The sequence below is a fragment of the Jaculus jaculus genome, chromosome X (assembly GCF_020740685.1).
Source record: "Jaculus jaculus isolate mJacJac1 chromosome X, mJacJac1.mat.Y.cur, whole genome shotgun sequence".
NCBI lineage: Eukaryota > Metazoa > Chordata > Mammalia > Rodentia > Dipodidae > Jaculus > Jaculus jaculus.
This window is the reverse complement of record NC_059125.1, coordinates 62,520,791-62,542,683: the sequence shown is the minus strand read 5'-3', so window position 1 is coordinate 62,542,683 and position 21,893 is coordinate 62,520,791. Positions and strand designations below refer to the sequence as shown.

The 21,893-nt window shown below is 38.1% G+C and overlaps 1 protein-coding gene across 1 annotated transcript in view; it reads left to right on the top strand.

The window, feature by feature from the left end:
* Window positions 1-21,893, top strand: part of Tex11 (testis expressed 11) — a 258,655-nt gene that overhangs the window by 100,610 nt on the left and 136,152 nt on the right. The window contains exons 9-11 of the mRNA XM_004660917.2: window positions 5,069-5,164; window positions 16,022-16,103; window positions 20,293-20,371. Coding sequence (XP_004660974.1) covers window positions 5,069-5,164; window positions 16,022-16,103; window positions 20,293-20,371 — 257 coding nt within the window. The remainder of the gene's footprint in view (window positions 1-5,068; window positions 5,165-16,021; window positions 16,104-20,292; window positions 20,372-21,893) is intronic.

Genomic DNA, 21,893 nt, shown 5'->3' with positions numbered 1-21,893 from the left:
AGGTGGGAGGATCATCATGAGTTCAAGGACAGCTTGGGCTAGAGTGAGACCGTGCCTCAATAAAACAACAAGAGAGTAAGCAACCTGTATGCTTTAAAGAAATTGCCACATGTCATAGCATAGTGGAATTGTTTGAATAGTTGCCTTTGTTTTGTACTGTTGCAGAATACCAATCAAAATGTAACTGAATGTTACATTATATATCTCCATATATATATCCATATATGTGATATATGGAGAATAAAAGAAAAACATAAAATGTAGCTACAACCCTTATGTTTAAAGGCTAAATATAGAAGTCAAACAATGGGATATTTAGGTTTAAAAATGAAAGAAATTTTGGGCTGGAGAGCTGGCTCAGCAGTTAAAGACAATTACTTGCAAAGCCTGGCAACCTGGGTTTAAATCCCCAGTATCCATATAAAGCCAGATGCACAAATTGCAAGGGGTGGAGGGAGAATGGGTGCCCCAGAGTCTCCTGCCACTGCAAAGTCTAGACGCATGCAACACATTTTGCATCTGGCTTTACATGGGTGCTTGGGAATTGAACCTGGGCACACAGTCTTTGCAGACAGCACCTTTAACTGCTGAACCATTTCTCCTTCCCCCAATAAAAAATATATATATTTTTTAAAAAATGAAAGAAGCTGGGCATGTTGGTGCACATCTTTAATCCCAGCACTCAGGAGGCAGAGGTAGGAGGATCACCGTGAGTTCAAGGCCACCCTGAAACTATGTAGTGAATTCCAGGTCAGCCTGAGCTAGAGTGAAACCCTACCTTGAAAAAAAAGAGAAAGAAAGAAAGAAAGAAATTCTGAGTCAGGCATGGTGGTGCACACCTTATTCCCAGTACTTGGGAGGCAGAGGTAGGAGAATTGCCAAGAGTTCAAGGCCACCCTGAGACTACATAGTGAATTCCAGGTCAGCCTGGGCTAGAGCGAGACCCTATCTCAACACCCCCCCCCAAAAAAAAAGAAAGAAAAGAAAGCAAGAAAGAAATTCTGACACATATTACATCATGGATGAACTGCAAGGACATTATATGAAGTGAAATAAACCATTCATGAGAAGACAAATGGTTCTGCTTAGATGAGGTACCTAGAGTGGTCAAATTTGTAGAGACAGAAAGTGAAATGGGGGTTGTAGGAGCTAGGAGGGAGGGAGAGTAGGGAGCTATTATTTAATGGACAAGGAGTTTCTATTTTGGAAGTGCTAAAGAACTCTGGAAATGGAAAGTGGTTATATTTGCATAAAAAAGTGAATATATGCAACACTACTACACAGTACACCTGAAATGGATAAGATAGCCCATATATATATTTTTTTCTTTTTTATCTTTTTTGGTTTTTTCGAGGTAGGGTCTCACTCTAGCTCAGGCTGACGTGGAATTCACTATGGAGTCTCAGGGTGGCCTCGAACTCACAGCGATCCTCCTACCTCTGCCTCCCGAGTGCTGGGATTAAAGGTGTGCACCACCACGCCTGGCTACCATATATATATTTTACATGTGTGGGAGGACATGTGCATGCTGTGGTGCACAGCTAGAGGTCAGAGGCAACTTCAGGTGTCAATCTTCACCTTCTGCCTTGTTTGAAGTGAGTCTCTTGTTACTTACCTTGCATACACTAAGCCAGCTGTCCCACAAACTTCCAGGATTTTCCCTTCTCCACCTCAACCTCTCACTGTAGTAGGACTTGAATTACAGATGCTCACTATTGCACTTGGCTTTACATTGTTATTGGGAGCTAAACTCGGCTCATCAGGCTTGCACAGCAAGCACTTTTACCCAGTCTTTTATCATAATTAAAAATATTATTTAGTGTGTGTGAGGCTCTGTGTTTGAACCACAGCATTTCAAAAAAAGGATAATTTGGGCTGGAGAGATGGCTTAGTGGTTAAGCGCTTGCCTGTGAAGCCTAAGGACCCCGGTTCGAGGCTCAGCTCCCCAGGTCCCACGTTAGCCAGATGCACAAGGGGGCGCACGCGTCTGGAGTTCATTTGCAGAGGCTGGAAGTCCTGGCGTGCCCATTCTCTTTCTCTCTCCCTCTATCTGTCTTTCTCTCTGTGTCTGTCGCTCTCAAATAAATAAATAAAAATTTAACAAAAAGATAATTTGATCTGGAGAGGTGGCTTAGTGGTTAAGTGCTTGCCTGTGAAGCCAAAGGACTCTGGTTCGAGGCTCGATTACCCAGTACCCACATAAGCCAGATGGCACAAGGTGGTATATGCATCTGGAGTTTGTTTGCAGTGGCTGGAGGCCCTGATGCACCCATATTCTCTCTCTCTCTCTCTCTCTCTGCCTCTTTCTCTGTCTGTCTCAAATAAGAAAGAAAGAAAGAGAGAAAGAAAGAAAGAAAGAAAGAAAGAAAGAAAGAAAGAAAGAAAGAAAGAAAGAAGGAAGGAAGGAAGGAAGGAAGGAAGGAAGGAAGGAAGGAAGGAAGGAAGGAAGGAAAGAAAGAAAGAAAAGAAAAGAAAAGAATAATTGAAAAATAATATACAAATATAATTATATAGTGATATTGTCACTTAACAGAATATTATATAAGAATCAGTGAAATGCATTAGCTGCAACAATCAGGATGTTTTCACATGTAGTATTGAATAAAGAAAGCAACATATAAGCCAGGCCTAGTGGTATGTGCCTGTAGGTCCATCTACTCAAGAGGCTACAGAATGAGAATCATTTGAGTTCAAGAGTTTGAGACAGGCCCACGCAGCAGAGATACCATTTTATATACACACACGCACTCATACACACAAAAACAACATCAAAAAGAAAGCAAGGGATGGAGTATATACTGTATGATAATTCTGTAGGTGTAACTAGCAAAAGCAGATGAAACTAATATTTGGTACTGGAAGTCAAGGAATTGTATCTGAAAAGAACCACAAGGAGAGCCTGTTGCTGTTAATGTTCTGCCCACTCTGCAACCCTCCTTGCACCATACTAACTAGCTACTAGCCTTGAGCTCCTACCAATGTTGTTTATTGTTCACTTTGTGAACATTTAGATTTGTACCCTTGACACTTTTGAATTTTGTACATATTTTATGTTTGAATTACATTTAAAAACACACTAGTGGAAGTGAAGTAATTGGGATTTAAAAAGTGATACCTGAAAAAAAAAAAAAAGTGTTACCTGAGGGTAACAGAAAAATGACAGTCAAGATGAACTAGTGTAGTTGTAGAAGGGCTTTTGGTAGGAAGAGACAGGCCTTTTACATAGGATTCATACCGCTAAAAGAGGAAGAAGAAAATTCTAGGCAAGGGATTTAGATGAGAAGCTGTCTGAGGAAGAAAGATGGAACATAGCACATAAGTGAGTGGAATTGAGTGTTCATATTGTAAAGTTTGTAAGGTAGTATTTTGAAGTAATTTTTCATTTATCCTAAAAGTACTTTACTGAGATATAATTTATATATAATAAACTGCACAAGCTTTAAGTGCATAGCTTGATGATTTTGATATATAGTCTTATAACCACAATAAATGTACAGGCACAGAAACTTCCATCACTACCTAAAGTTTATTTGGTTCTATGCCAGTTATTATCACTTCCCCAAGAACTTCTGACTTTTATGGTAGATAATTTTGGGCTATCTTTGAGTTTTGTATAAGTAGAATCATTCAGTATATGGTGGTTGATGTCTGGTTTCTATTTTTATATAAAAATTGAGATTCAAGATTTCTTTCTGATAATTTGACAATTTTGTAAGCTATAATGAAATAGCTTTAAGGTATCTTAGAGATTCCGTATTTACTCCATAAAATTCTCCTAGTGGAGCTTATAAGTTTTTATGGAATTATTTCATAATAATGACATTAATTACTTTATATATAACTTAGTTTTTCCTTCCTGGTTTTTTAATTTAAATCTGAGCAATAAGACAATCCAAAGTTTACTTCATTCTATTTTCAGAGCACTAATGTGCTTAATGTTGTATTTTTAAATTAATTGATCATCTTTGCCTGGCCCTACCAGCCTTATTAATACTTAGTGGCCAGATAACTTATTTATTTATTTATTTGAAAGAAACAGACAGACACTATGGGTGTTCCAGGGCCTTTTGCTGATGCAAATGAACTCCAGCTGCATGCACCACTTTGTGCATCTGGCTTTACATGTATACTAGGGAATTAAACCGAGTCCAGCAAGCTTTGCAAGCAAATGCCTTTAACCACTGAACCATCTCCCTAACCCTTAGACAACCCATTGAAGTGGTATTTCTTCTTTCAGATTGCAAATCTGTAAGCATATCCACATTGATTAGAATTACTTATCTTATCAATGCTGATGGCTGGAGAAATTGGCTTGGTTAAGTGATACTTTATTTTAATATATAGCTGAGTGGAGCTTTAAATTGGAAATGATAAAATGATGTTAACACTATTGAGGAAATAATTGTGGGCTGGGAGCATGGCATAGTGGACAAAGTACTTGTTGTGGAAGCCTGTGGAACAGAGTTCAGATTTTCAGCATCCACTTAAAAACTGGGTGGGCCTGGCTCCCCACCTGTAGTCCTAGTAAAATTGGATATTGAGGATCCCCAGGACAAGCTGGCTAAAATAGCTAGTCTAGGTCCAGTGAGAAATCCTGTCTCAGTAAATAAAATGGAGAGTGATTAAAAAGGACACCAGATGTCAACCTCTGGCTTCCACATGCATGTGCCCACACATGTACCTTCACACACATGCACCCACACACATACTATCATGTATACACATATGCATGTGACACACACACATACATGAAAATAATTTCTAGGTGTAGCGGCACCTGCACACAGTAAGATCCTACCAGGGAGTTTCAGGCCAGTCTTAGCTACAGAACTAGACTCTGTCTCAAAAAGAAAAAAAAAACTTGAAATTATTTCCATGAAATTATATTAAATCCAACAAACCAGAACTATAACTAATGCTAAAAGATTATTAGGCAATATGTGTATATCAAAGTGGCTGTGTAAGGAAAATGCAGTAATAAAGGTGGCTTATGTTTGAGATGGTACCTATCAGTGTGGAGCAGCTTAACCCTCAGCTAACTGCCTTCTTTCATTCTTTTTTATTATAGGCTAAAGTTCTGCGGTTATTAGCCACTGTTTATCTGGACTGGGAAGACAAAGAATATTATAATAAGGCCCTCGTTGCTATACTTCTAGCAAACAAGGTATAAGACATCTTTAATTTTGAATATTAACATGTTTCAGTTTTGACTCACATTTTGAAACCTGGTTTAGAAATTTGCTTCAGTATGTATCTTTCTTAATAGATTTTTTTGCAACCTCTTTTATAGCACAGCAAGGCAAAATAGTGCTGTGATCTGAATGTTTGTATCTATCTAAAATTGTTATGTTGAAATCTTTTATTTGTAATGAGAGAGAGAGACAGAGAGAGAGAGAATATGGGTGGGCCAGGGCCTCTTTCCATTGCAAACAAACTCTAGATGCATGTGCCACTTTGTGCATCTGGATTTATGTAGGAACTGGGGAGTTGAAGCTGAACCTGGGCAATTAGGCTTTGCAAGCAAGCACCCTTAACTTCTGAGCCATTTCCCCAGCCCCCATAAGTCTGACGTTGAAGTCTCAATCCTCAAGTTGACACTATTAGGTTGGGACTTTGGAGAGTGATTAGGTGAGGATATTTCTCTCATGAATGCCATTATTGCCCTTCTATAAAAGGCCCAGGGGGGTTTGGTCACCCTTCTACTATGTACATACAAATAACTGTGAGAAGGCATTTTCTCAGGAAGTAGGTCCTTAGCACATGCTAAATCTGCCTGGTACCAGCCTTCAAGAATTGCAAGAAGGGAAGAGGAAGGAAGGGAGGGGTGTACTTAATAGGTTGGTATTGTATATATATAAATAGAATGATTGAGATGGGGAGGTAATGTGATGGAGAATGGAATTTCAAAGAGGAAAGTGTTGGGGGGGGAGAGGGAGGGTATTACCATGGGATAATTTTTATAATCATGGAAAATGTTAATAAAAATTGTGAAAAGATAAAAATAAATAAATAAATAAATTTTTAAAAAATAATTGCAAGAAGTAAATTTTGTTGTTTTATATGCCACAACTTCATGGTATTTTATTTCAGCACCTTCAAAGGGCCAATACAAATATATGTCTCTTGAACCCAGATGATTTTAAGATTTTTTTTTTTTGCCTTAGGGAGAAAGACTTCATTCTATTGTGAGATTTTATGAGAAATAATGAAATTATAAGCCAGATGTGGTGCCTCACAACTGGAATCCCAGAACTGGGGAGGCAGAGGCAGGTGGATTGCCACAAGTTTGAGGGAAACCTGGGATACATAATGAGTTTCAGGCCAGCCTGGGTTAGAGTAATATCCTGTCTTACAAACAAAACAAAAGCAGAATGAAATTATAAAATAGGCAGACAATAAGATTTAGTTTAAAACACAACTTCAGCTGGGCGTGGTGGCACACGCCTTTAATCCCAGCACTCCGGAGGCAGAGGTAGGAGGATCACTGTGAGTTCGAGGCCACCTTGAGACTCCATAGTGAATTCCAGGTCAGCCAGGGCTAGAGTGAGACCCTATCTCAAAAGAACAGAAACAAACAAACAAACAAACAAACAAACAAAAACCAAACACAACATCAGTATTTCACTTTTAGCTCATGTTCATACACATATCTTGATAAGAAGGCTGCTAATTTAATCAAAATCAACATGTTTTACTTAAGGCAATTAAATATTCTGGTGCATTGTAGAAATGGTTTTTTAATAAGAATGAAAGAACGAAAAGAAATAATTCAGTTAACCAGAATATTGAATTTCTTAAACACAGTATTTATGTCAACTATATTTTCTTGAAAATTATATTTTGTGAATAGGTTAGAGTCTAAAAACCTTTCTTTAGTATTAATTTTTAAAATTAAGATATAAATAATAAATTTTTTGAGGTAGGGTCTCACTGAAGCTCAGGCTGACCTGGAACTCACTATGTAGTCCTGGGCTGGCCTCGAACCTACAGCAATCTTCCTACCTTTGCCTCCCAAGTGCTGGGATTAAAGGCATGCACCACCACGCCCAGGAGAGATAGATATTCACTTTTTCAATGAAAACATAAAGGGGGGCTGGATCGATCGATGGCTTAGTAGTTAAGGTGCTTGCCTGAGAAGCCTAAGGACTCATGTGTGATTATCCAGAATCCAAATAAGCTAAACACACCCGTTGGTGGATGTATCTGGGGTTCACTTGCAGTGGCTAGAGGCCCTGGAATACCCCCCCTCAGATAAATAAATATTTTTTTAAGGAAACAAAGGGCTGGTGGATGTAGTTTGGTGGGAGGATACTTGCTTTACAGGTACAAGGCCTTGTCTTTAATCCCCCATCACTACAAATGAAATAAATAAATAACCAAATAAACATAACTAGGCAAAATAATGGATGGAACCAGGTGCCCAGATAAACACAAGTCAAAAGAAAGCTGGAGTAGCTTTATTGATAAAAGTAAAAAGGTGGGCTGGAGAGATGGCTTAGCAGTTAAGCGCTTGCCTGTGAAGCCTAAGGACCCCGGTTTGAGGCTCGGTTCCCCAGGTCCCACGTTAGCCAGATGCACAAGGGGGCGCACGCGTCTGGAGTGCGTTTGCAGAGGCTGGAAGCCCTGGCGCGCCCATTCTCTCTCTCTCCCTCTATCTGTCTTTCTCTCTGTGTCTGTTGCTCTCAAATAAAAATAAATAAAAATAATAAAACAAAAAAAAAGTAAAAAGGTAAACTAGATTTAAGATTATATGTTGGGGTTAGCTCAGTGGTAGAGTGCTTGCCTAGCATGTATGACATTTGGTTTGATTCTTACCATAAAAAGTTAATTAAGCAATTAATTAAAAACTACAACCTATTTGTTGTAGTTACTTTTGCGTTACAAAACACTCCGCCAAAAGCAGCTGATGGGAGGAAAGCATTTATTTTGGCTGACAGTACTGAAGAGAAGCTTTATGATGGCAGGAAGAAGACGGTAGAGCAGAGGCTGGATATCACATCTTATGACAGAACATGGAAGATAGCAGCAAGAGAGTGAGCTGTTGGGAATCAAGCATTCAAGCCATATGAATTTATGGGGGACATTGGATTTGAAGCATGATACTTTATTCTGAAATAATTATAGGTTCCCAAGATGTTATGAAGAGTATCAAGAAAAGTAAATTAAATGCAGAAAAGGAATAATATTAGAATAATATTAAATGTTCTCATGAAAAGTAGCTTAAAAGAGAGTCCTACCTTTAACCAAACTTCTTACAATAGTCACTCCTACATAGATGTACAAATGAAAGTAATTGATATAATTTGTATATGCAGTTCTTTCTTTTTATGTTTCATTTACTTATTTGCAAGCAGAGAGAGATAGAGAGAACAGAGACAGAGAGAGTGGGTGCATCAGGTCCTCTAGTTGCTGTAAACAAACTCCAGATGCATGCACCGCTTTGGGCATCTGGCTTTATGTGGGCACTGGGGAATTAAACCTGGGCCAATAGGCTTTCCAAGCAAGTACCTTTAACCACTGAACCATCTCCCCAGCCCCTGTATGTGTAATTCTTTGTCTGTAATCCTATGCATAGATTCATGTAATGACCACTCAATCTAGATCCAGAAATATTTCATTATCATAGAATATTGTTTGTTTCCAGATTTTGGCTAGTAGAAATAAAGCCTCCATGGATATTTGGCAAGTTTTTTTGAGGCAAGATCTCACTGTAGCCTAGGCTGACCTGGAACTCACTCTGTAACCACAGATTGGTCTTAAAGTCATGGTGATCCTCCTACATCAGCCTCCATAGTGCTAGGAATGAAGATGTGTGCCACCATGCCCATCTTTTACATGTTTTAATATGGACATATGTTTTTATTTCCTTTGGGCAAATGCCCAGGTATCCAATTGTTGGTTGGTATAAAAAAAGAATTTCTTGACAGGCTGCACCACTTTGCATGCCTATCAGTAGTGTGTGAGAGTTCTAGTTTCTTTGCATTCTTGCTAGAGTTTGATTTTGTCGTTATTTAAATATTTTTGGCTTTCTTACTGCAGTATTTCATTAGTTTTGTTCTTGTATTTTTTGAGAAAGTGTCTTCTTATGTTACCCAATATGGTGTCAAAATTCTGGATTCAAGTGATCCTTCTGCCTTAGTATTCCAAAACCCAACCACCATAACTGGCTTATTTCACTGGCTTCAATTCAGATTAATAGCTAATGTTAGAAACTATTAGTGTTTCAAATATAGAGGTTCTGAGACCAGTATATTGGTATAAGAATATTTAATTATCTGCTCAAAGGGGTGCTGTTTGAGAGGGGAGGAGGAAGGGGCAAGGCAGGAGAGGAAAGCTCGTGGCTGCCAGCAAACTGACACAGGGCTGTGAATGTTGATGGGCTCAGTCTTGTGCAGGTGACCACAGCTGCTGAGTTCATGAGTGCAATAGCCATGTCATGTCCAGAACACAGTGTTTGACCATACTCCTCCCCACCCTCCAGTGCTTACATTTTTGGTTTGCCCCTTTCTCTGTGATGGTCCCTGAGTCTTGGAGGGGGTGATATAGATGCCCCATTTGGGGTTGAGCACACAACAGTCACTTATTTATCAGCACTTTGGCCAATTATAAGTTTCTGTACTAACTGCTACCAGCTACAGAAAGAATATTCTCTGACTAAGGCTGAAAGCAGCTCTAATCTGTGGGCATAATATAAATATTTAGATGGTAGTTTGGTGGTTATAATATTTCCATTTAGCAAACAAACAAGAGAAGCTTATGTATTAGAGCCTTGACTTCCCCAGATATTGGCTTTTAATCAGGTTCACAGTTCTAGGTGTGAATTCCTTCCTTTGGAAAAGGCCTCAAATCCAATCAGAAAAGTGGTTTGTTAGCCCCATAACAGTCACGCCACCAGTATAGCAGTGGACACATCTTATCTGGCAGGTCGGATATGGGGTACACAGCTGGTACAACCATTGATGACTTTTCTTTCTTAGCAGTCTGCATAACACCTTCTGGCACCACGAGAGCTAGCCAGCAGGAAGGAAGCTTTCAGCTCAATTTCAGCTTGGTTTCTCTTAGTCCTGCCACAAAAGCCTGAGGTGTCTTCAGCAATAGGGACTTACCATCTAGTTCTGGTGAGCAACTAAGAACAATGACAAAAGTCCATATTGTTTAAAGGCCTCTGATGCCTCCCTGACAAATAACTCATTGGGAGGTGTTTCATCCCCATCACTGGGATTTTCAATCAATAACCTATGGCTTCTGAGAGCAGCTTTATCCACCTTCATTCATGTAAGGATTACTCAACACAAAATTTAAAAGCCAGAAGGGCTTGGAATGATGTATTCCCAGTTCTGAAAGATAACAACTGTCAACCAATGTTACTTTACCCTGCAAAGCTATCTACTCAGATAGAGAAATAAGAACATTCCACAACAAAAACAGGCTAAAGGAATTTATGACAACTAAACTAGCTCTACAAAAAATACTTGAAGGAATTCTTAAAGCTGAAGAGAAAACAAAACACACACAGGAGGAAATAGGAAAAAATAAACCACACTCAAATAACAGTTAAAACAAGTGAGTAAAGGGAAAATAGGAAACACTACAAAATAAAAAGAATGGCAAGAATAAATGCATTCCTTTCAATAACTCTTGTTTTTGAGGTAGGGTCTCACTCTATCCCAGGCTGGCCTGGAATTCACTATGGAGTTTCTGGGTAGCCTCAAACTCACAGCGATCCTCCTACCTCTACCTCCTGAGTGCTGGGATTAAAGACATGCGCCACCACACCCAGCTTCAATAATAACTCTTTTTTTTTAATTTTTTGTTTATTTTTATTTATTTATTTGACAGTGAAAGACAGAGAGAGGAAGAGGAAGAGGCAGAGAGAGAGAATGGGCGCGCCAGGGCCTCCAGCCACTGCAAACGAACTCAAGATGCGTGCGCCCCCTTGTGCATCTGGCTAACGTGGTCCTGGAGAATCGAGCCTCGAACCAGGGTCTTTAGGCTTCGTAGGCAAGCGCTTAACTGCTAAGCCATCTCTCCAGCCCCAATAATAACTCTTAATATCAATGGCTTCAATGCACCATCCAAAAGACACAGGCTTGCAGACTGGATTAAAAGGCAGGCTCCTGCCATTTGTTGCCTCCAGGAAACTCATCTCTAAATAAAAGATAGATACTGTCTTAGGGCGAAAAAGATGGAAAATGGTATTTCAAGCAAATGGGCCTAAGAAACAAGCAGGGGTTGCTATCCTAATATCTAACAGGATAGACTTCAAACCAACATTAGTGAGGAAAAATAAAGAAGGTCATTTTATACTGATTAGAGGAACACTCCAACAGGAGGACATTACAGTCCTAAACATATATGCACCTAACGTGGGGACTCCTCCCAGTTTCATCAAACAAACACTGTTAGACTTAAGGTCACAGATAACATCAAACACAATTGTAGTGGGTAAATTCAATATCCCACTTTCATCAATTGACAGGTTATCCCGGCAAAAATAAACAGCGAAACATCTGGATTACATGATGTCATGGAACAAATGGACCTAATAGGTATCTACGGAATATTCCATTCAAAGGCTGCAGAATATACATTTTTCTCAGCAGCACATGGAACATTCTCTAAAATAGACCATATATTAGGACAAAAAGCAAATCTCAACAAATACAGGAAAATTTAAATAATCCCTTTAACTCTGTCTGACAACAATAGGATTAAACTGCAAATTAGCAACAAGAAAAGCTACAGAGCATACAGAAATTCATGGAGACTAAATGGTATACTATTGAATGATCAATGGGTCATTGACGAAATCAAAAAAGAAATCAATAAATCCATAGAATAAAATGATGATGATAATACAACATATCAAAACTTTTGTGACACAATGAAGGCAGTCCTAAGAGGGAAATTTATAGCTCTAAGAAATTATAGAGTTCACAAATAAACAATTTAATGCTTTGCCTTAAGGCCTTAGAAAAGGAAGAGCAAGGTAAACCAAAAATCAGTAGATGAGAAGAAATAATGAAGATTAGGGCAGAAATTAATGAAATAGAAACCAAAAAAAAAAAATCCAAAGAATCAATTAAACAAAGAGTTGGTTCTTTGAAAGGATAAAAAAGATTGATAAACCCTTAGCAAATTTGACCAGAAGAAAGAGAGAAGAGACAAAAATTAATAAGATTAAAGATGAAAAAGAAACCATTACAACAGATACCAAAGAAATTCAGAAAATTACAAGGACATACTTCAAGAATATATATGCCTCTAAGTTTGAAAATCTGAAAGAAATGGATGATTTCCTTGGTTCATATGACTTACCAAAATTAAATCAAGATGAGATAAACCATATAAGTAGACCTATAACAAGTACGGAGATCCAAGCAGTTATAAAAAGTCTCCCAACTAAAACAAGTCCAAACCCAAATGGATTCACTGGTGAATTTTACTAGACCTTCATGGAAGAACTAACACCACTGCTTCTCAAACTTTTCCATAAAATAGGAAAGGAAGGAATTCTACCGAGCTCCTTCTATGAAACCAGCAAACTCTTCTTCTTAAAGAGCATTTTATTTTTCTTATTTTTTCTGTTTTCTTTTTTAAAAATTTTATTTATTTATTTGCAAGGAGAGAGAAAGAGAGAGGATAGGCATGCCAGGGCCTCTATCGACTGCAAACAAACTCCAGATGCACGCACAGCTTGGTGCATCATTATGTGGGTACCGAGGACTCAAACCTGGGTTGTCAGGCTTTTCAGGCAAGTACCTTAACCACTGAGCAATCTCTGTAGCCCCCTTAATTTATTTTTATTTTTATTTACTTATTTGAGAGAGATAGAGAGAAGGAGGCAGATCGAGAGAGAGAATGAGCATGTCAGTGCCTCTAACTACTGCAAACGAACTCCAGACACATCTGCCACCTTGAACATCTGACTTATGTGGGTCCTGGAGAATTGAACATTGGTCCTTTGGCTTTACAGGCAAGCACATTAACTGCTAAGCCATCTCTCTAGCCTTTAAATAGTATTTTAGTAGCTTCCAAATTAGTAGGGTTTTTTTTGTTTGTTTGCTTTTCGAGGTAGGATCTCACTCTAGCTCAGGCTGACCTGGAATTCACTATGTAGTCTCAGGGTGGCCTTGAACTCATAGTGATCCTCCTGCCTCTGCCTCCTGGGTGCTTGGATTAAAGGTGTGCACCACCATGCCTGGCTAATTAGTAGGATTTTTTAAATGGGTTTTTCATCATCCTTAGTTTTGGTTTACTGTCACCTGCCTCTCCTTCATCTCCTTGCCCCCTTTCTTTTAATTTTGTTTAAGTAATTAATTTATTTATCACAGAGAGGGGGGAATGGAGAGAATAGGCGCTCCAGGGCTTCCAGCCACTGCAAATGAATTCCAAACGCATGTGTCATCTTGTGCATCTGGCTTACATGGGTCCTGGGGAATTGAACTTGGATCCTTTGGCTTGCCAGCAAGTGCCTTAACCACTAAACCATCTCTCCAGTGCTCCCTCCCCCTTTCTGCTTAAGCCTTTCCACCTCCAGTTTTTCCCCTTCCACTATTATATGATAAACATTCTACTGTTATCTCCTTCCTTTCTAAAGCCCCTCCCCCTCCACACGCACTCATGGACCCTTTTCAGCTTTCTGGCCTCTGAAGTTACTCACTCCCACTTAAACATGCATATATAAGAATTATAAGATAATCTCTACCTATGAGAGAGAACATTCTGTATTTGTCTTTGGACTAGAGGTCATTCATATCATATTCTGGAAAACAAAACATCTGGCCCTGCGCATGTCTGGAACATTTGAGTAAGCCCGAATTCAAATGAGATTGCATGATTTGTTTTGCAGAAGAATTTGAACATAGCATAGCAGTCAGGTTGTGGCATAGTTGTTACTTGCTGCTCTTAAGCAGACTTAAAGTGATGGACAGAACAGAAAATGGAGCAGAAAGGTACATCAAATGTGCAATTTGCAAGAAACAGAGAAAGACATTGTTTAAATTTGCAGACAGGACAGGTATGGATAAAGGTGTGGCAATAATTTTCAATAAAATGAGGTTAACCTGGTTAAATTACACATAGGGCAGTTCTGGACAAAGCTGTGACAATTATTAAAGTGTAATCAAAGAGAAAATTCCGGGTCTGCACTTGGACAAAAGCACTACAGATCCATTTACATCAATAAGGAGGGTCCAATGGAGGGGGTAGATCACAGATGAGCCTAAACAATGGTACCAAACTGCCTGTATTTACTGAAAAGAAAACTAATAAATTAAATTTTTTTAAAAAGCACTACAGTAGAGAAGTACAAATTCACTTAAAAGAAAAGTGCCCAAAGATTAAGTATTGCCACAGGTGTTCCCTGAATAGTCCAAGGGCACTAAACTCCATTTTGAGCTGGAAATAGAACTGTCATCCATTTCGTCTTGATTTTTCAGACATGAAGAATGTAGCAATTATGAAGTCTAGAGGCTTACACCAGGGTTCCATCCAGAAAAGTCACTGAGGCCAGGCAGGCTTTAGAAACATTTCCCAGTATGGAGTTGTATATGAAGCTGCAAACGTGAAGCTTATGTTGCAGTGGAGAATCCAGGATGTGAGAAATGCCAAGAATGTGGGCCATCTATCCAGGAAAGCTGTAGGCACACAGTGGAGCGAGGCCAAGAGAAAGATCCCATGTACTACATACAGGTAGCAGAGCTGTAGGGGTAGGGTTTCCCATATAATTTAACTGTGAACTCTAGGTGCTGTACATAGAACTTTATGGTTTAATATCAACTTTGCTGGGTTTTGGTTCTGCTTTTATCTGATGTTTTTTAGTATCTCTCCATACCTTCTTTTCCCTCCCTCCTTCCCTCCCTTTCTCCCCCATCTTTTCTCTCTCTTTCTTTCTCTATGCCTGCCATTACATACTACTTTGTCACAGTCCAAAAGCAGTGGGTAACTGTAGTTTATTTTTGGTATTGTGTCATCTATATCTGTCAACCATTTTAAATATCAGTGCTCATTTTCCTTAACTTTTCATTTTAAGGCATCTCACACATGAGTAGCTGTAATTATTCAGAGTAGGGATCTAATGAATGCAGTCCTTATGTAAAAGCTAACTGTCATTATAGAGGGAAGAGTAGACATTCTGTGCACTTTTCATTTGTGTGTGTGTAGATGCATGCTCTCTCTCCATGCACATGTGTATGGAGGCAGAGGAGAACATATGGGAATCCTCTATTGCTGTTCCATTTCTTGTTTCCTTGAGATTAAATCTCTCATTAAACCCAGAACTGCCAATTTTGGTCAGATGGGCTGACCAGCAAGCTCTAGCATTTCTCCCATCTCCTCCCACCACAGGGCTGGTGTTACCAACATGCATGACCATTACCCAGCTGTTTATGCTTGTGCTGGTGATCTAACTGAGGTGCTTTCAGGCCCTCATACTTGCATGGCAAACACTCTTACCTGCTGAACCTTCTCCCTAGCCCTAGGCTGCACTTTCAATCTTAGCTAGTTGTTTAAAGATATGCCTTGTCAGGCAAAAGCAGCTCCAGGCAAGAGATCACAGTTAGCTTATAATAACTTGCAGCTAACGTTTTGATCATTGGTATACAAGACACCCATACCTTGTAGAAAAGATAAAACATTTTTCTGTTTCTTTCTATCATTGTTTACAAACAGCCTTATTAAAATATCAAGGGAAAATAAATATAACTGATGTTTGAGGTTATGCATGGCAAGACTATGACCTGAGATTCACCATTGACATATTTACCTTCCTATAAAATGTTTGTCACTCCATAGAAACGTTTTGTATGCTCTTTTCTTTGTATTATTTTATTTAGATTGAATAAAATTTCAGAAAATATACTTAGGGATAAACCAGATGTTATTATATGATCTTTTATAATTTTGATTTCCTTTGATCCTGAGTCATCATGCAAAGGTTGAATAAAATAGGCAATTACTTGAAAATTGTCTTTTGCATTCCAGGGTTATAATATCCTTGTTATTTCTTTGTTCAAAATAGGAACATTTAGCCCCAGAAGGGCTTTTCTTAAAGATGAGAATCCTCTTAAAATGCCAAACATCTAATGGAGAACTCCTTGAAGGTATTGTTTGTGTGTGAAGAACACACAATTTTAAATATTGCCACCAATTTGTTGAAATCTTTTGTAATATACTAACAATAGGTACAATTTAGTAGTAGTTGTGAAGGGAACTAATCAATAGAAAAGGGGTTATCAACCATGAAGAAAGAGAGAAAAAAGAATAGCAGCAAATTTAAAAGGTACTTAAAAATACTTGAATAAAAGCAATCAGTTTTCTTTAAGTTGAGTAGGGAATTGCAGCTGCTCAACCTTCATGATAGGATCAACCACCAAGTACAAAGACTACCTATTTGGGTGGGATTGTAGGGAGGGTGATCACTTTCTTAAGAGGTTTGAAGGTGGGGGTGGGGCTTTCAGAAGCATTAGAGAGAACAATAAGATCTATGTTCTCAGCCAGGCTGTGATATTCCTCCACAATTGCCAACAGAGAATGGCTATTCATGGAGAAAGCCTTTCTAATGATGCCCTCCCTGCAATTACTTGTATAAACATTACTACTTATTTTTCAGTTATTCTCAAGGGTCTGTGCTGTGCATAGCACAAACTAAACATGCTGATATATAGCTGCCTGTCCTTTAAATTTTTTTGTGTTTAATCTTCAAAAGAGATACAATGATACAATAATATCTGTACTATGTCATTTTGAGAATATGAGAAAATACATGCAAAATATTAATAGCATATATTATGTAGTGAATGTTACTTATTATTATAGTTATTGCTATTAAATAGATACAGTAAATGAAGCTCTCTCTAGGCACCCTAATACATAATAGTATTTCAATTTTTTGTTATTCATAAACAACTTATTGTAAAGTGTGTACATTCTTTAGTAATTTTTAGTAAACATTTTTGAGACAGGATGCCATGTAGTTCAGGGGTAGAATATCTAACTTGAATTCACTATGTAGCCAAGAATGTCCCTAAACTGATCCTCTTGTCTCCATATCTCAAGTGCTGGGATATTGGTATGTGCCTCCTTGCCTAGCCATATAATAATAATCTAATCAGTGAATTAGTGCATTATTTGTACTACATAAAGTTATATATTAGAATAAATACTTATTATATTATTACTAATAGTTTAAATAATTAGGATAATAATTAAATATAGCCATAGCCCTAAGTTTTGTGCTAATAGTATTGCTGAGTCTTTGTATGAGCTCTAGAATTTTAGCCAGTAATTTAAGAAAGCTAGGAAGCTAAAATGTAGAGAGGATTCTGTATCACGAGGTAACAGTATCACCTGAGTTCATCCAGGTTGAAACTGTTCAGAACAAGGCTGAGGGAAAACTCTACATTTTTTTTACATTAGAGGAATAAACAATTTATTAAAGGAATAGGCTTACTCAAGTTAACATGAAATAGGAAAATAGATATATTATTGGAATCACTAAGTTTGAGGTTGATTAGATTTAGATTAAAATTCCTTATTACAGCATTAATCCAAATAGGTATAAGAAACATAGTTTAAAGTGAAATTTTTTTTGGACATTGCTTGCAGTCAACTTAGTCTGGAAACTTGCTATTCAGACTAATAAAGTTTAGTTACTAATTATGAGACTTTCATAAATCCAAGTTTTTAAATACTAATGTGATGGATCCTTTATCCTGTCATATTAAGAAAACATTTATTTATTTATTTTTATATTTTGAGGTAGGGTTTCGCTGTAGCCCAAGCTGAACTGGAATTCACTATGTAGTATCAGGCTGGCCCTGAACTCACAGTAATCCTTCCTCTGCCTATCTCTACCTCCTGAAGACTGGGATTAAAGGCATGAGCTACCACATCTGGCACAGAGAGTGAGAGAATGGGTGGGAGCTTCAGGGCCTCCTCCAGCCTCAGCAAGTGAACACTAGACACATGCACCACTTTGTGTATCTGGCTTTTTATGTGGATACTGGGGAATTGAACTCAGGTCCTTAGGCTTTTCAGGCAAATGCCTTAACCGCTGATCCATCTCATTAGTCCCCTATTGTTTACTTTTTATAATCTGTTAAACTTTAGTAGTACTGGGTATGGTCAGCTACATTGTTGGCAGTAAACTTTCATAGCTATTCTTCATGGTTGAAAAAGTAAAACTTTAAAAAATATATAATTCTTATTATGAAATGATATTGCAAACTCATCAATGATGACTGTGGAAGATACTAAAAATATTCATAGTCACATCATTCACTAGAATATAATAAACTCCTTAATAGCAGTGATTTTTGTTTATTTTGTTTACTGCTAGATTCCCAGCACAAATACAATGCCAGGCTCAGATAATATGCTCATTAACCATTTGGTGAATAGATTTCTGAACCTAAACACAATCACTTTTAGCAATTTGATGGTCTATTTTTAGTATTTTTCTTAGTATATATGTGTGATTTATGTTTTTAAATTTTTTTCAAGGTAGGGTCTTGTTCTAGTCCAGCCTGACCTGGATTTCATTCTCTAATCTCAGGGTGGCCTTGAACTCATGACATTCCCCCACCTTTGCCTTCCAAGTGCTGGGATTAAAGGTGTGCACCACCACACCTGGCTCTGTTTTTAAATTTTGTACTCATTAGTCTTAGAAACAGGTTTTTTGTGTGTGTGCGTGTGTGTGTGTGTGGTTTTTCAAGGTAGTGTGTTTCTGTAGCTTAGGCTGACCTGGAATTCATTGTGTAGTCTCAGGGTAGCCTTGAACTCATGGTGATCCTCCTACCTCTGACTCCTCAGTGCTGGGATTAAAGGAATGTGCCACTATGCCAGGCTAAAAACATTTTTATATTAGTATATATTCATTTTTCATGTTATTTTATACTCAGAAAATTCAGATGTTGTAGGATACTTTCTTTTATTAAAAATTCTTGCATGGTGTATATATTTAGGTATGATGCTTGTACATGTGTGTGCATGTGGAGGTCAGAGGACAACCTCAGGTGCCATCCTCAGGAATGCCATCGACCTTCTTGAGACAGGGTCTCTCATTGGCCTGGAGTTCACCAGATAGCCAAGACTAAGTGACCAGCAAGTTCATGGGACCCCCTTTCTCCAGCTCCTCAGTGTTTGGGATTATAGGCATACACCATATACTTGGAATTTTACATGGATACTTGGCATTGGAGTGCAGTCTTCATGCTTGCAAGGCAAGCATTTTATAATCTGAGCTAGCTCCCCAGCCCAGTTGTATGATAGCTTAAAACTACACTGCAGAGGCCAATCAAGATGCATGCTTCCTTTCTATTCATAATATACATAGCTTTTTTTGAGTCCATCTTTATTAATTCTTTATTAAAGGTAGGATCGAACCCAAAACTTGGGGTTCATAAATCCTGGGGGACCCTTCCTGAAATACATATCTTTTGATATAAACATTTCCTTATATCTGTTTCATGTGACTTTTTAGAAATATAATTTCTAAAGTAAATATAAACAATAGCACCTGTGATTTATTGAATAATGACCAAATGCTAGATATATTGCTATATAATTTTCATATCATATCTCATATAATTCCCTGGCCAGCACTAAACACTTGGGGGTATATTTCCATCTTTTTTTAGAAAGTATGTTTTTTAAAAAAATGTTTTTTGGTTATTTATTTATTTATTTGAGAGTGACAGAGAGAGAAAGAGGCAGAGAGAGATCGCGCGCGAGAGAGAATGGGCACGCCAGGGCCTCCAGCCCCTGCAAACAAACTCCAGCCATGTGCGCCCCCTTGTGCATCTGGCTAATGTGGGTCCTGGGGAATCGAGCCTCGAACTGGCGTCCTTAGGCTTCACAGGCAAGCGCTTAACCACTAAGCCATCTCTCCAGCCCTATATTTCTATTTTATACATGATAAAACTAAGGTACAGAAAAGTTAAGTAACTTGCCTATGGCTATGCAGGTGTCAGATGATATCAAATTTATATTAGTGTGACTTCATGTACCAAGCTTTAATGCATTATTTAGCATAGACTGTTGCCAAATCACTTTCCAGGAGGATTGCACTGTTTCTTTGATGTCCACATAAAGATATCTGTATTACAGCCCTCTTTTATAGCATTGGATATTAGCACCATAAAAAGATTTTGGAAAATTATTAAGCAAAATATGGTACATGACAAGCATTTAATAAGGGTATTTGGGATAGAAAAATTATTGAAAATAGCTAAGCATTCTAAAAATGAAGTTGATATGATTCATTGATTCTTTCTTCCCCCTCATTTTTAGCTGCCATGGAAATACTACACTTTGATATGCCTTTAGAATTTTGCCTGATTGTTGCTAAATTGCTGCTGGACAATGAAAGGTACAGAATAACGGATTTTTCCCCCTGATGACTAACATTTTTCTATGGCTTTGGTAACATGTTGATCTGTCTATCTATCTGCACACATTTTGAAAGCTCAATATCTACCATTGTGCTGATCAATATAGAAAATGGTACTGTTTTCTAAGTCACTTATGCAATAGTCAAGTTAATTTTAAAATTTGTATTTTAAAAAATGTGTGTGTGTGTGTGTGTATTCCAGGGCCTCTTACTGCTGCAAATGAATGCCAGACACTAGCCACTGGTACCACTTTTTGTGCCTGGCTTATATGAGTGGCATCCTGGCCAACAACTCACTGGCAGATATCCTACCCCTGGCACTGACACTTTTCTGTAACAACCAATGGCTTCTTCTGGATGCAGTATTATCCATCCCTACAGGGTAATTCTGCACATACCCTATGTTTCTTTTTTTTAGCTTATGTTTTTAATGAGTTAAAAAGAAGTAAAATTTCATATAGCTTATTCATAATTTCTGTAGTTTTGATTAACCCTTTTCCCACCCCCTCCTTTCCTTCATCCCCTCCCCTGGCCCCACTTACACTATCTCACCCCCAGTATTCTACCCTTCTATTTATATACTATCCATTCCACTTAAGCTTTTCCCTCTGCTTCCTTCCTCATGAACCCTTTATAGCTCTGTGGCTTCTACTAACTACTAGCTTTTACTCCAACTCAGATATAATTCAAAAATTTTAAGCTAGATTACTTATATGAGAGGGAACATGCAGCTTTAAAAATATTTTATTTATTTATGAGAGAGAAAGAGACATATAGAGAGAAAGAGAGAACGGGCATGCCAGGGTCTCTAGCTACTGCATACACACGCTAGACACATGCGCCCCCTTGTGCATCTGGCTTACATGGGTCCTGGGGAATCAAACCCAGGTCCTTAGGCTTCACAGGCAAATGACATAACTGCTAAGCCATTTCCCCAGCCCCCTGCAGCTTTTGACTTTGTGAGCCTGGGTTACCTCTCAGTATAATCTTTTCCAGTACCATCCATTTTCCTGCAAATTTTCTAATTCCATTTTTTTTTTTACAGCTAAGTAAAACTCCATTGTGTATATATACCAACTTTCATTACTGTTGTTGGACATCTAAGCTGATCTAGTTTCCAAGATAGTATGAATAAAGCAAACAATGAGCAAGTATATCTATAGTAAAGTGCAGAGTCCTTAGGGTATATGGTCAGGAGTGGAATAGCTAGCCCATAAGGTAGATCTATTTCTAGATGTCTCACAAAACTCAACACTGATTTCCATAATGGCTGCACCAGTTTACATTCTCATCAACAACGGATAAGGGTTCCTTTTTCCCCACACCCTTGCCATCATTTATTGTCATTTGATTTCTTGATGATAGCCATTTTTTTTCTTTTTTTTCTTTAATTTTTATTAACATTTTCCATGATTATAAAAAAATGTCCCACGGTAATAATGATGATAGCCATTCTTTTTTTTTTTTTTTTGGTTTTTCGAGGTAGGGTCTTACTCTGGTC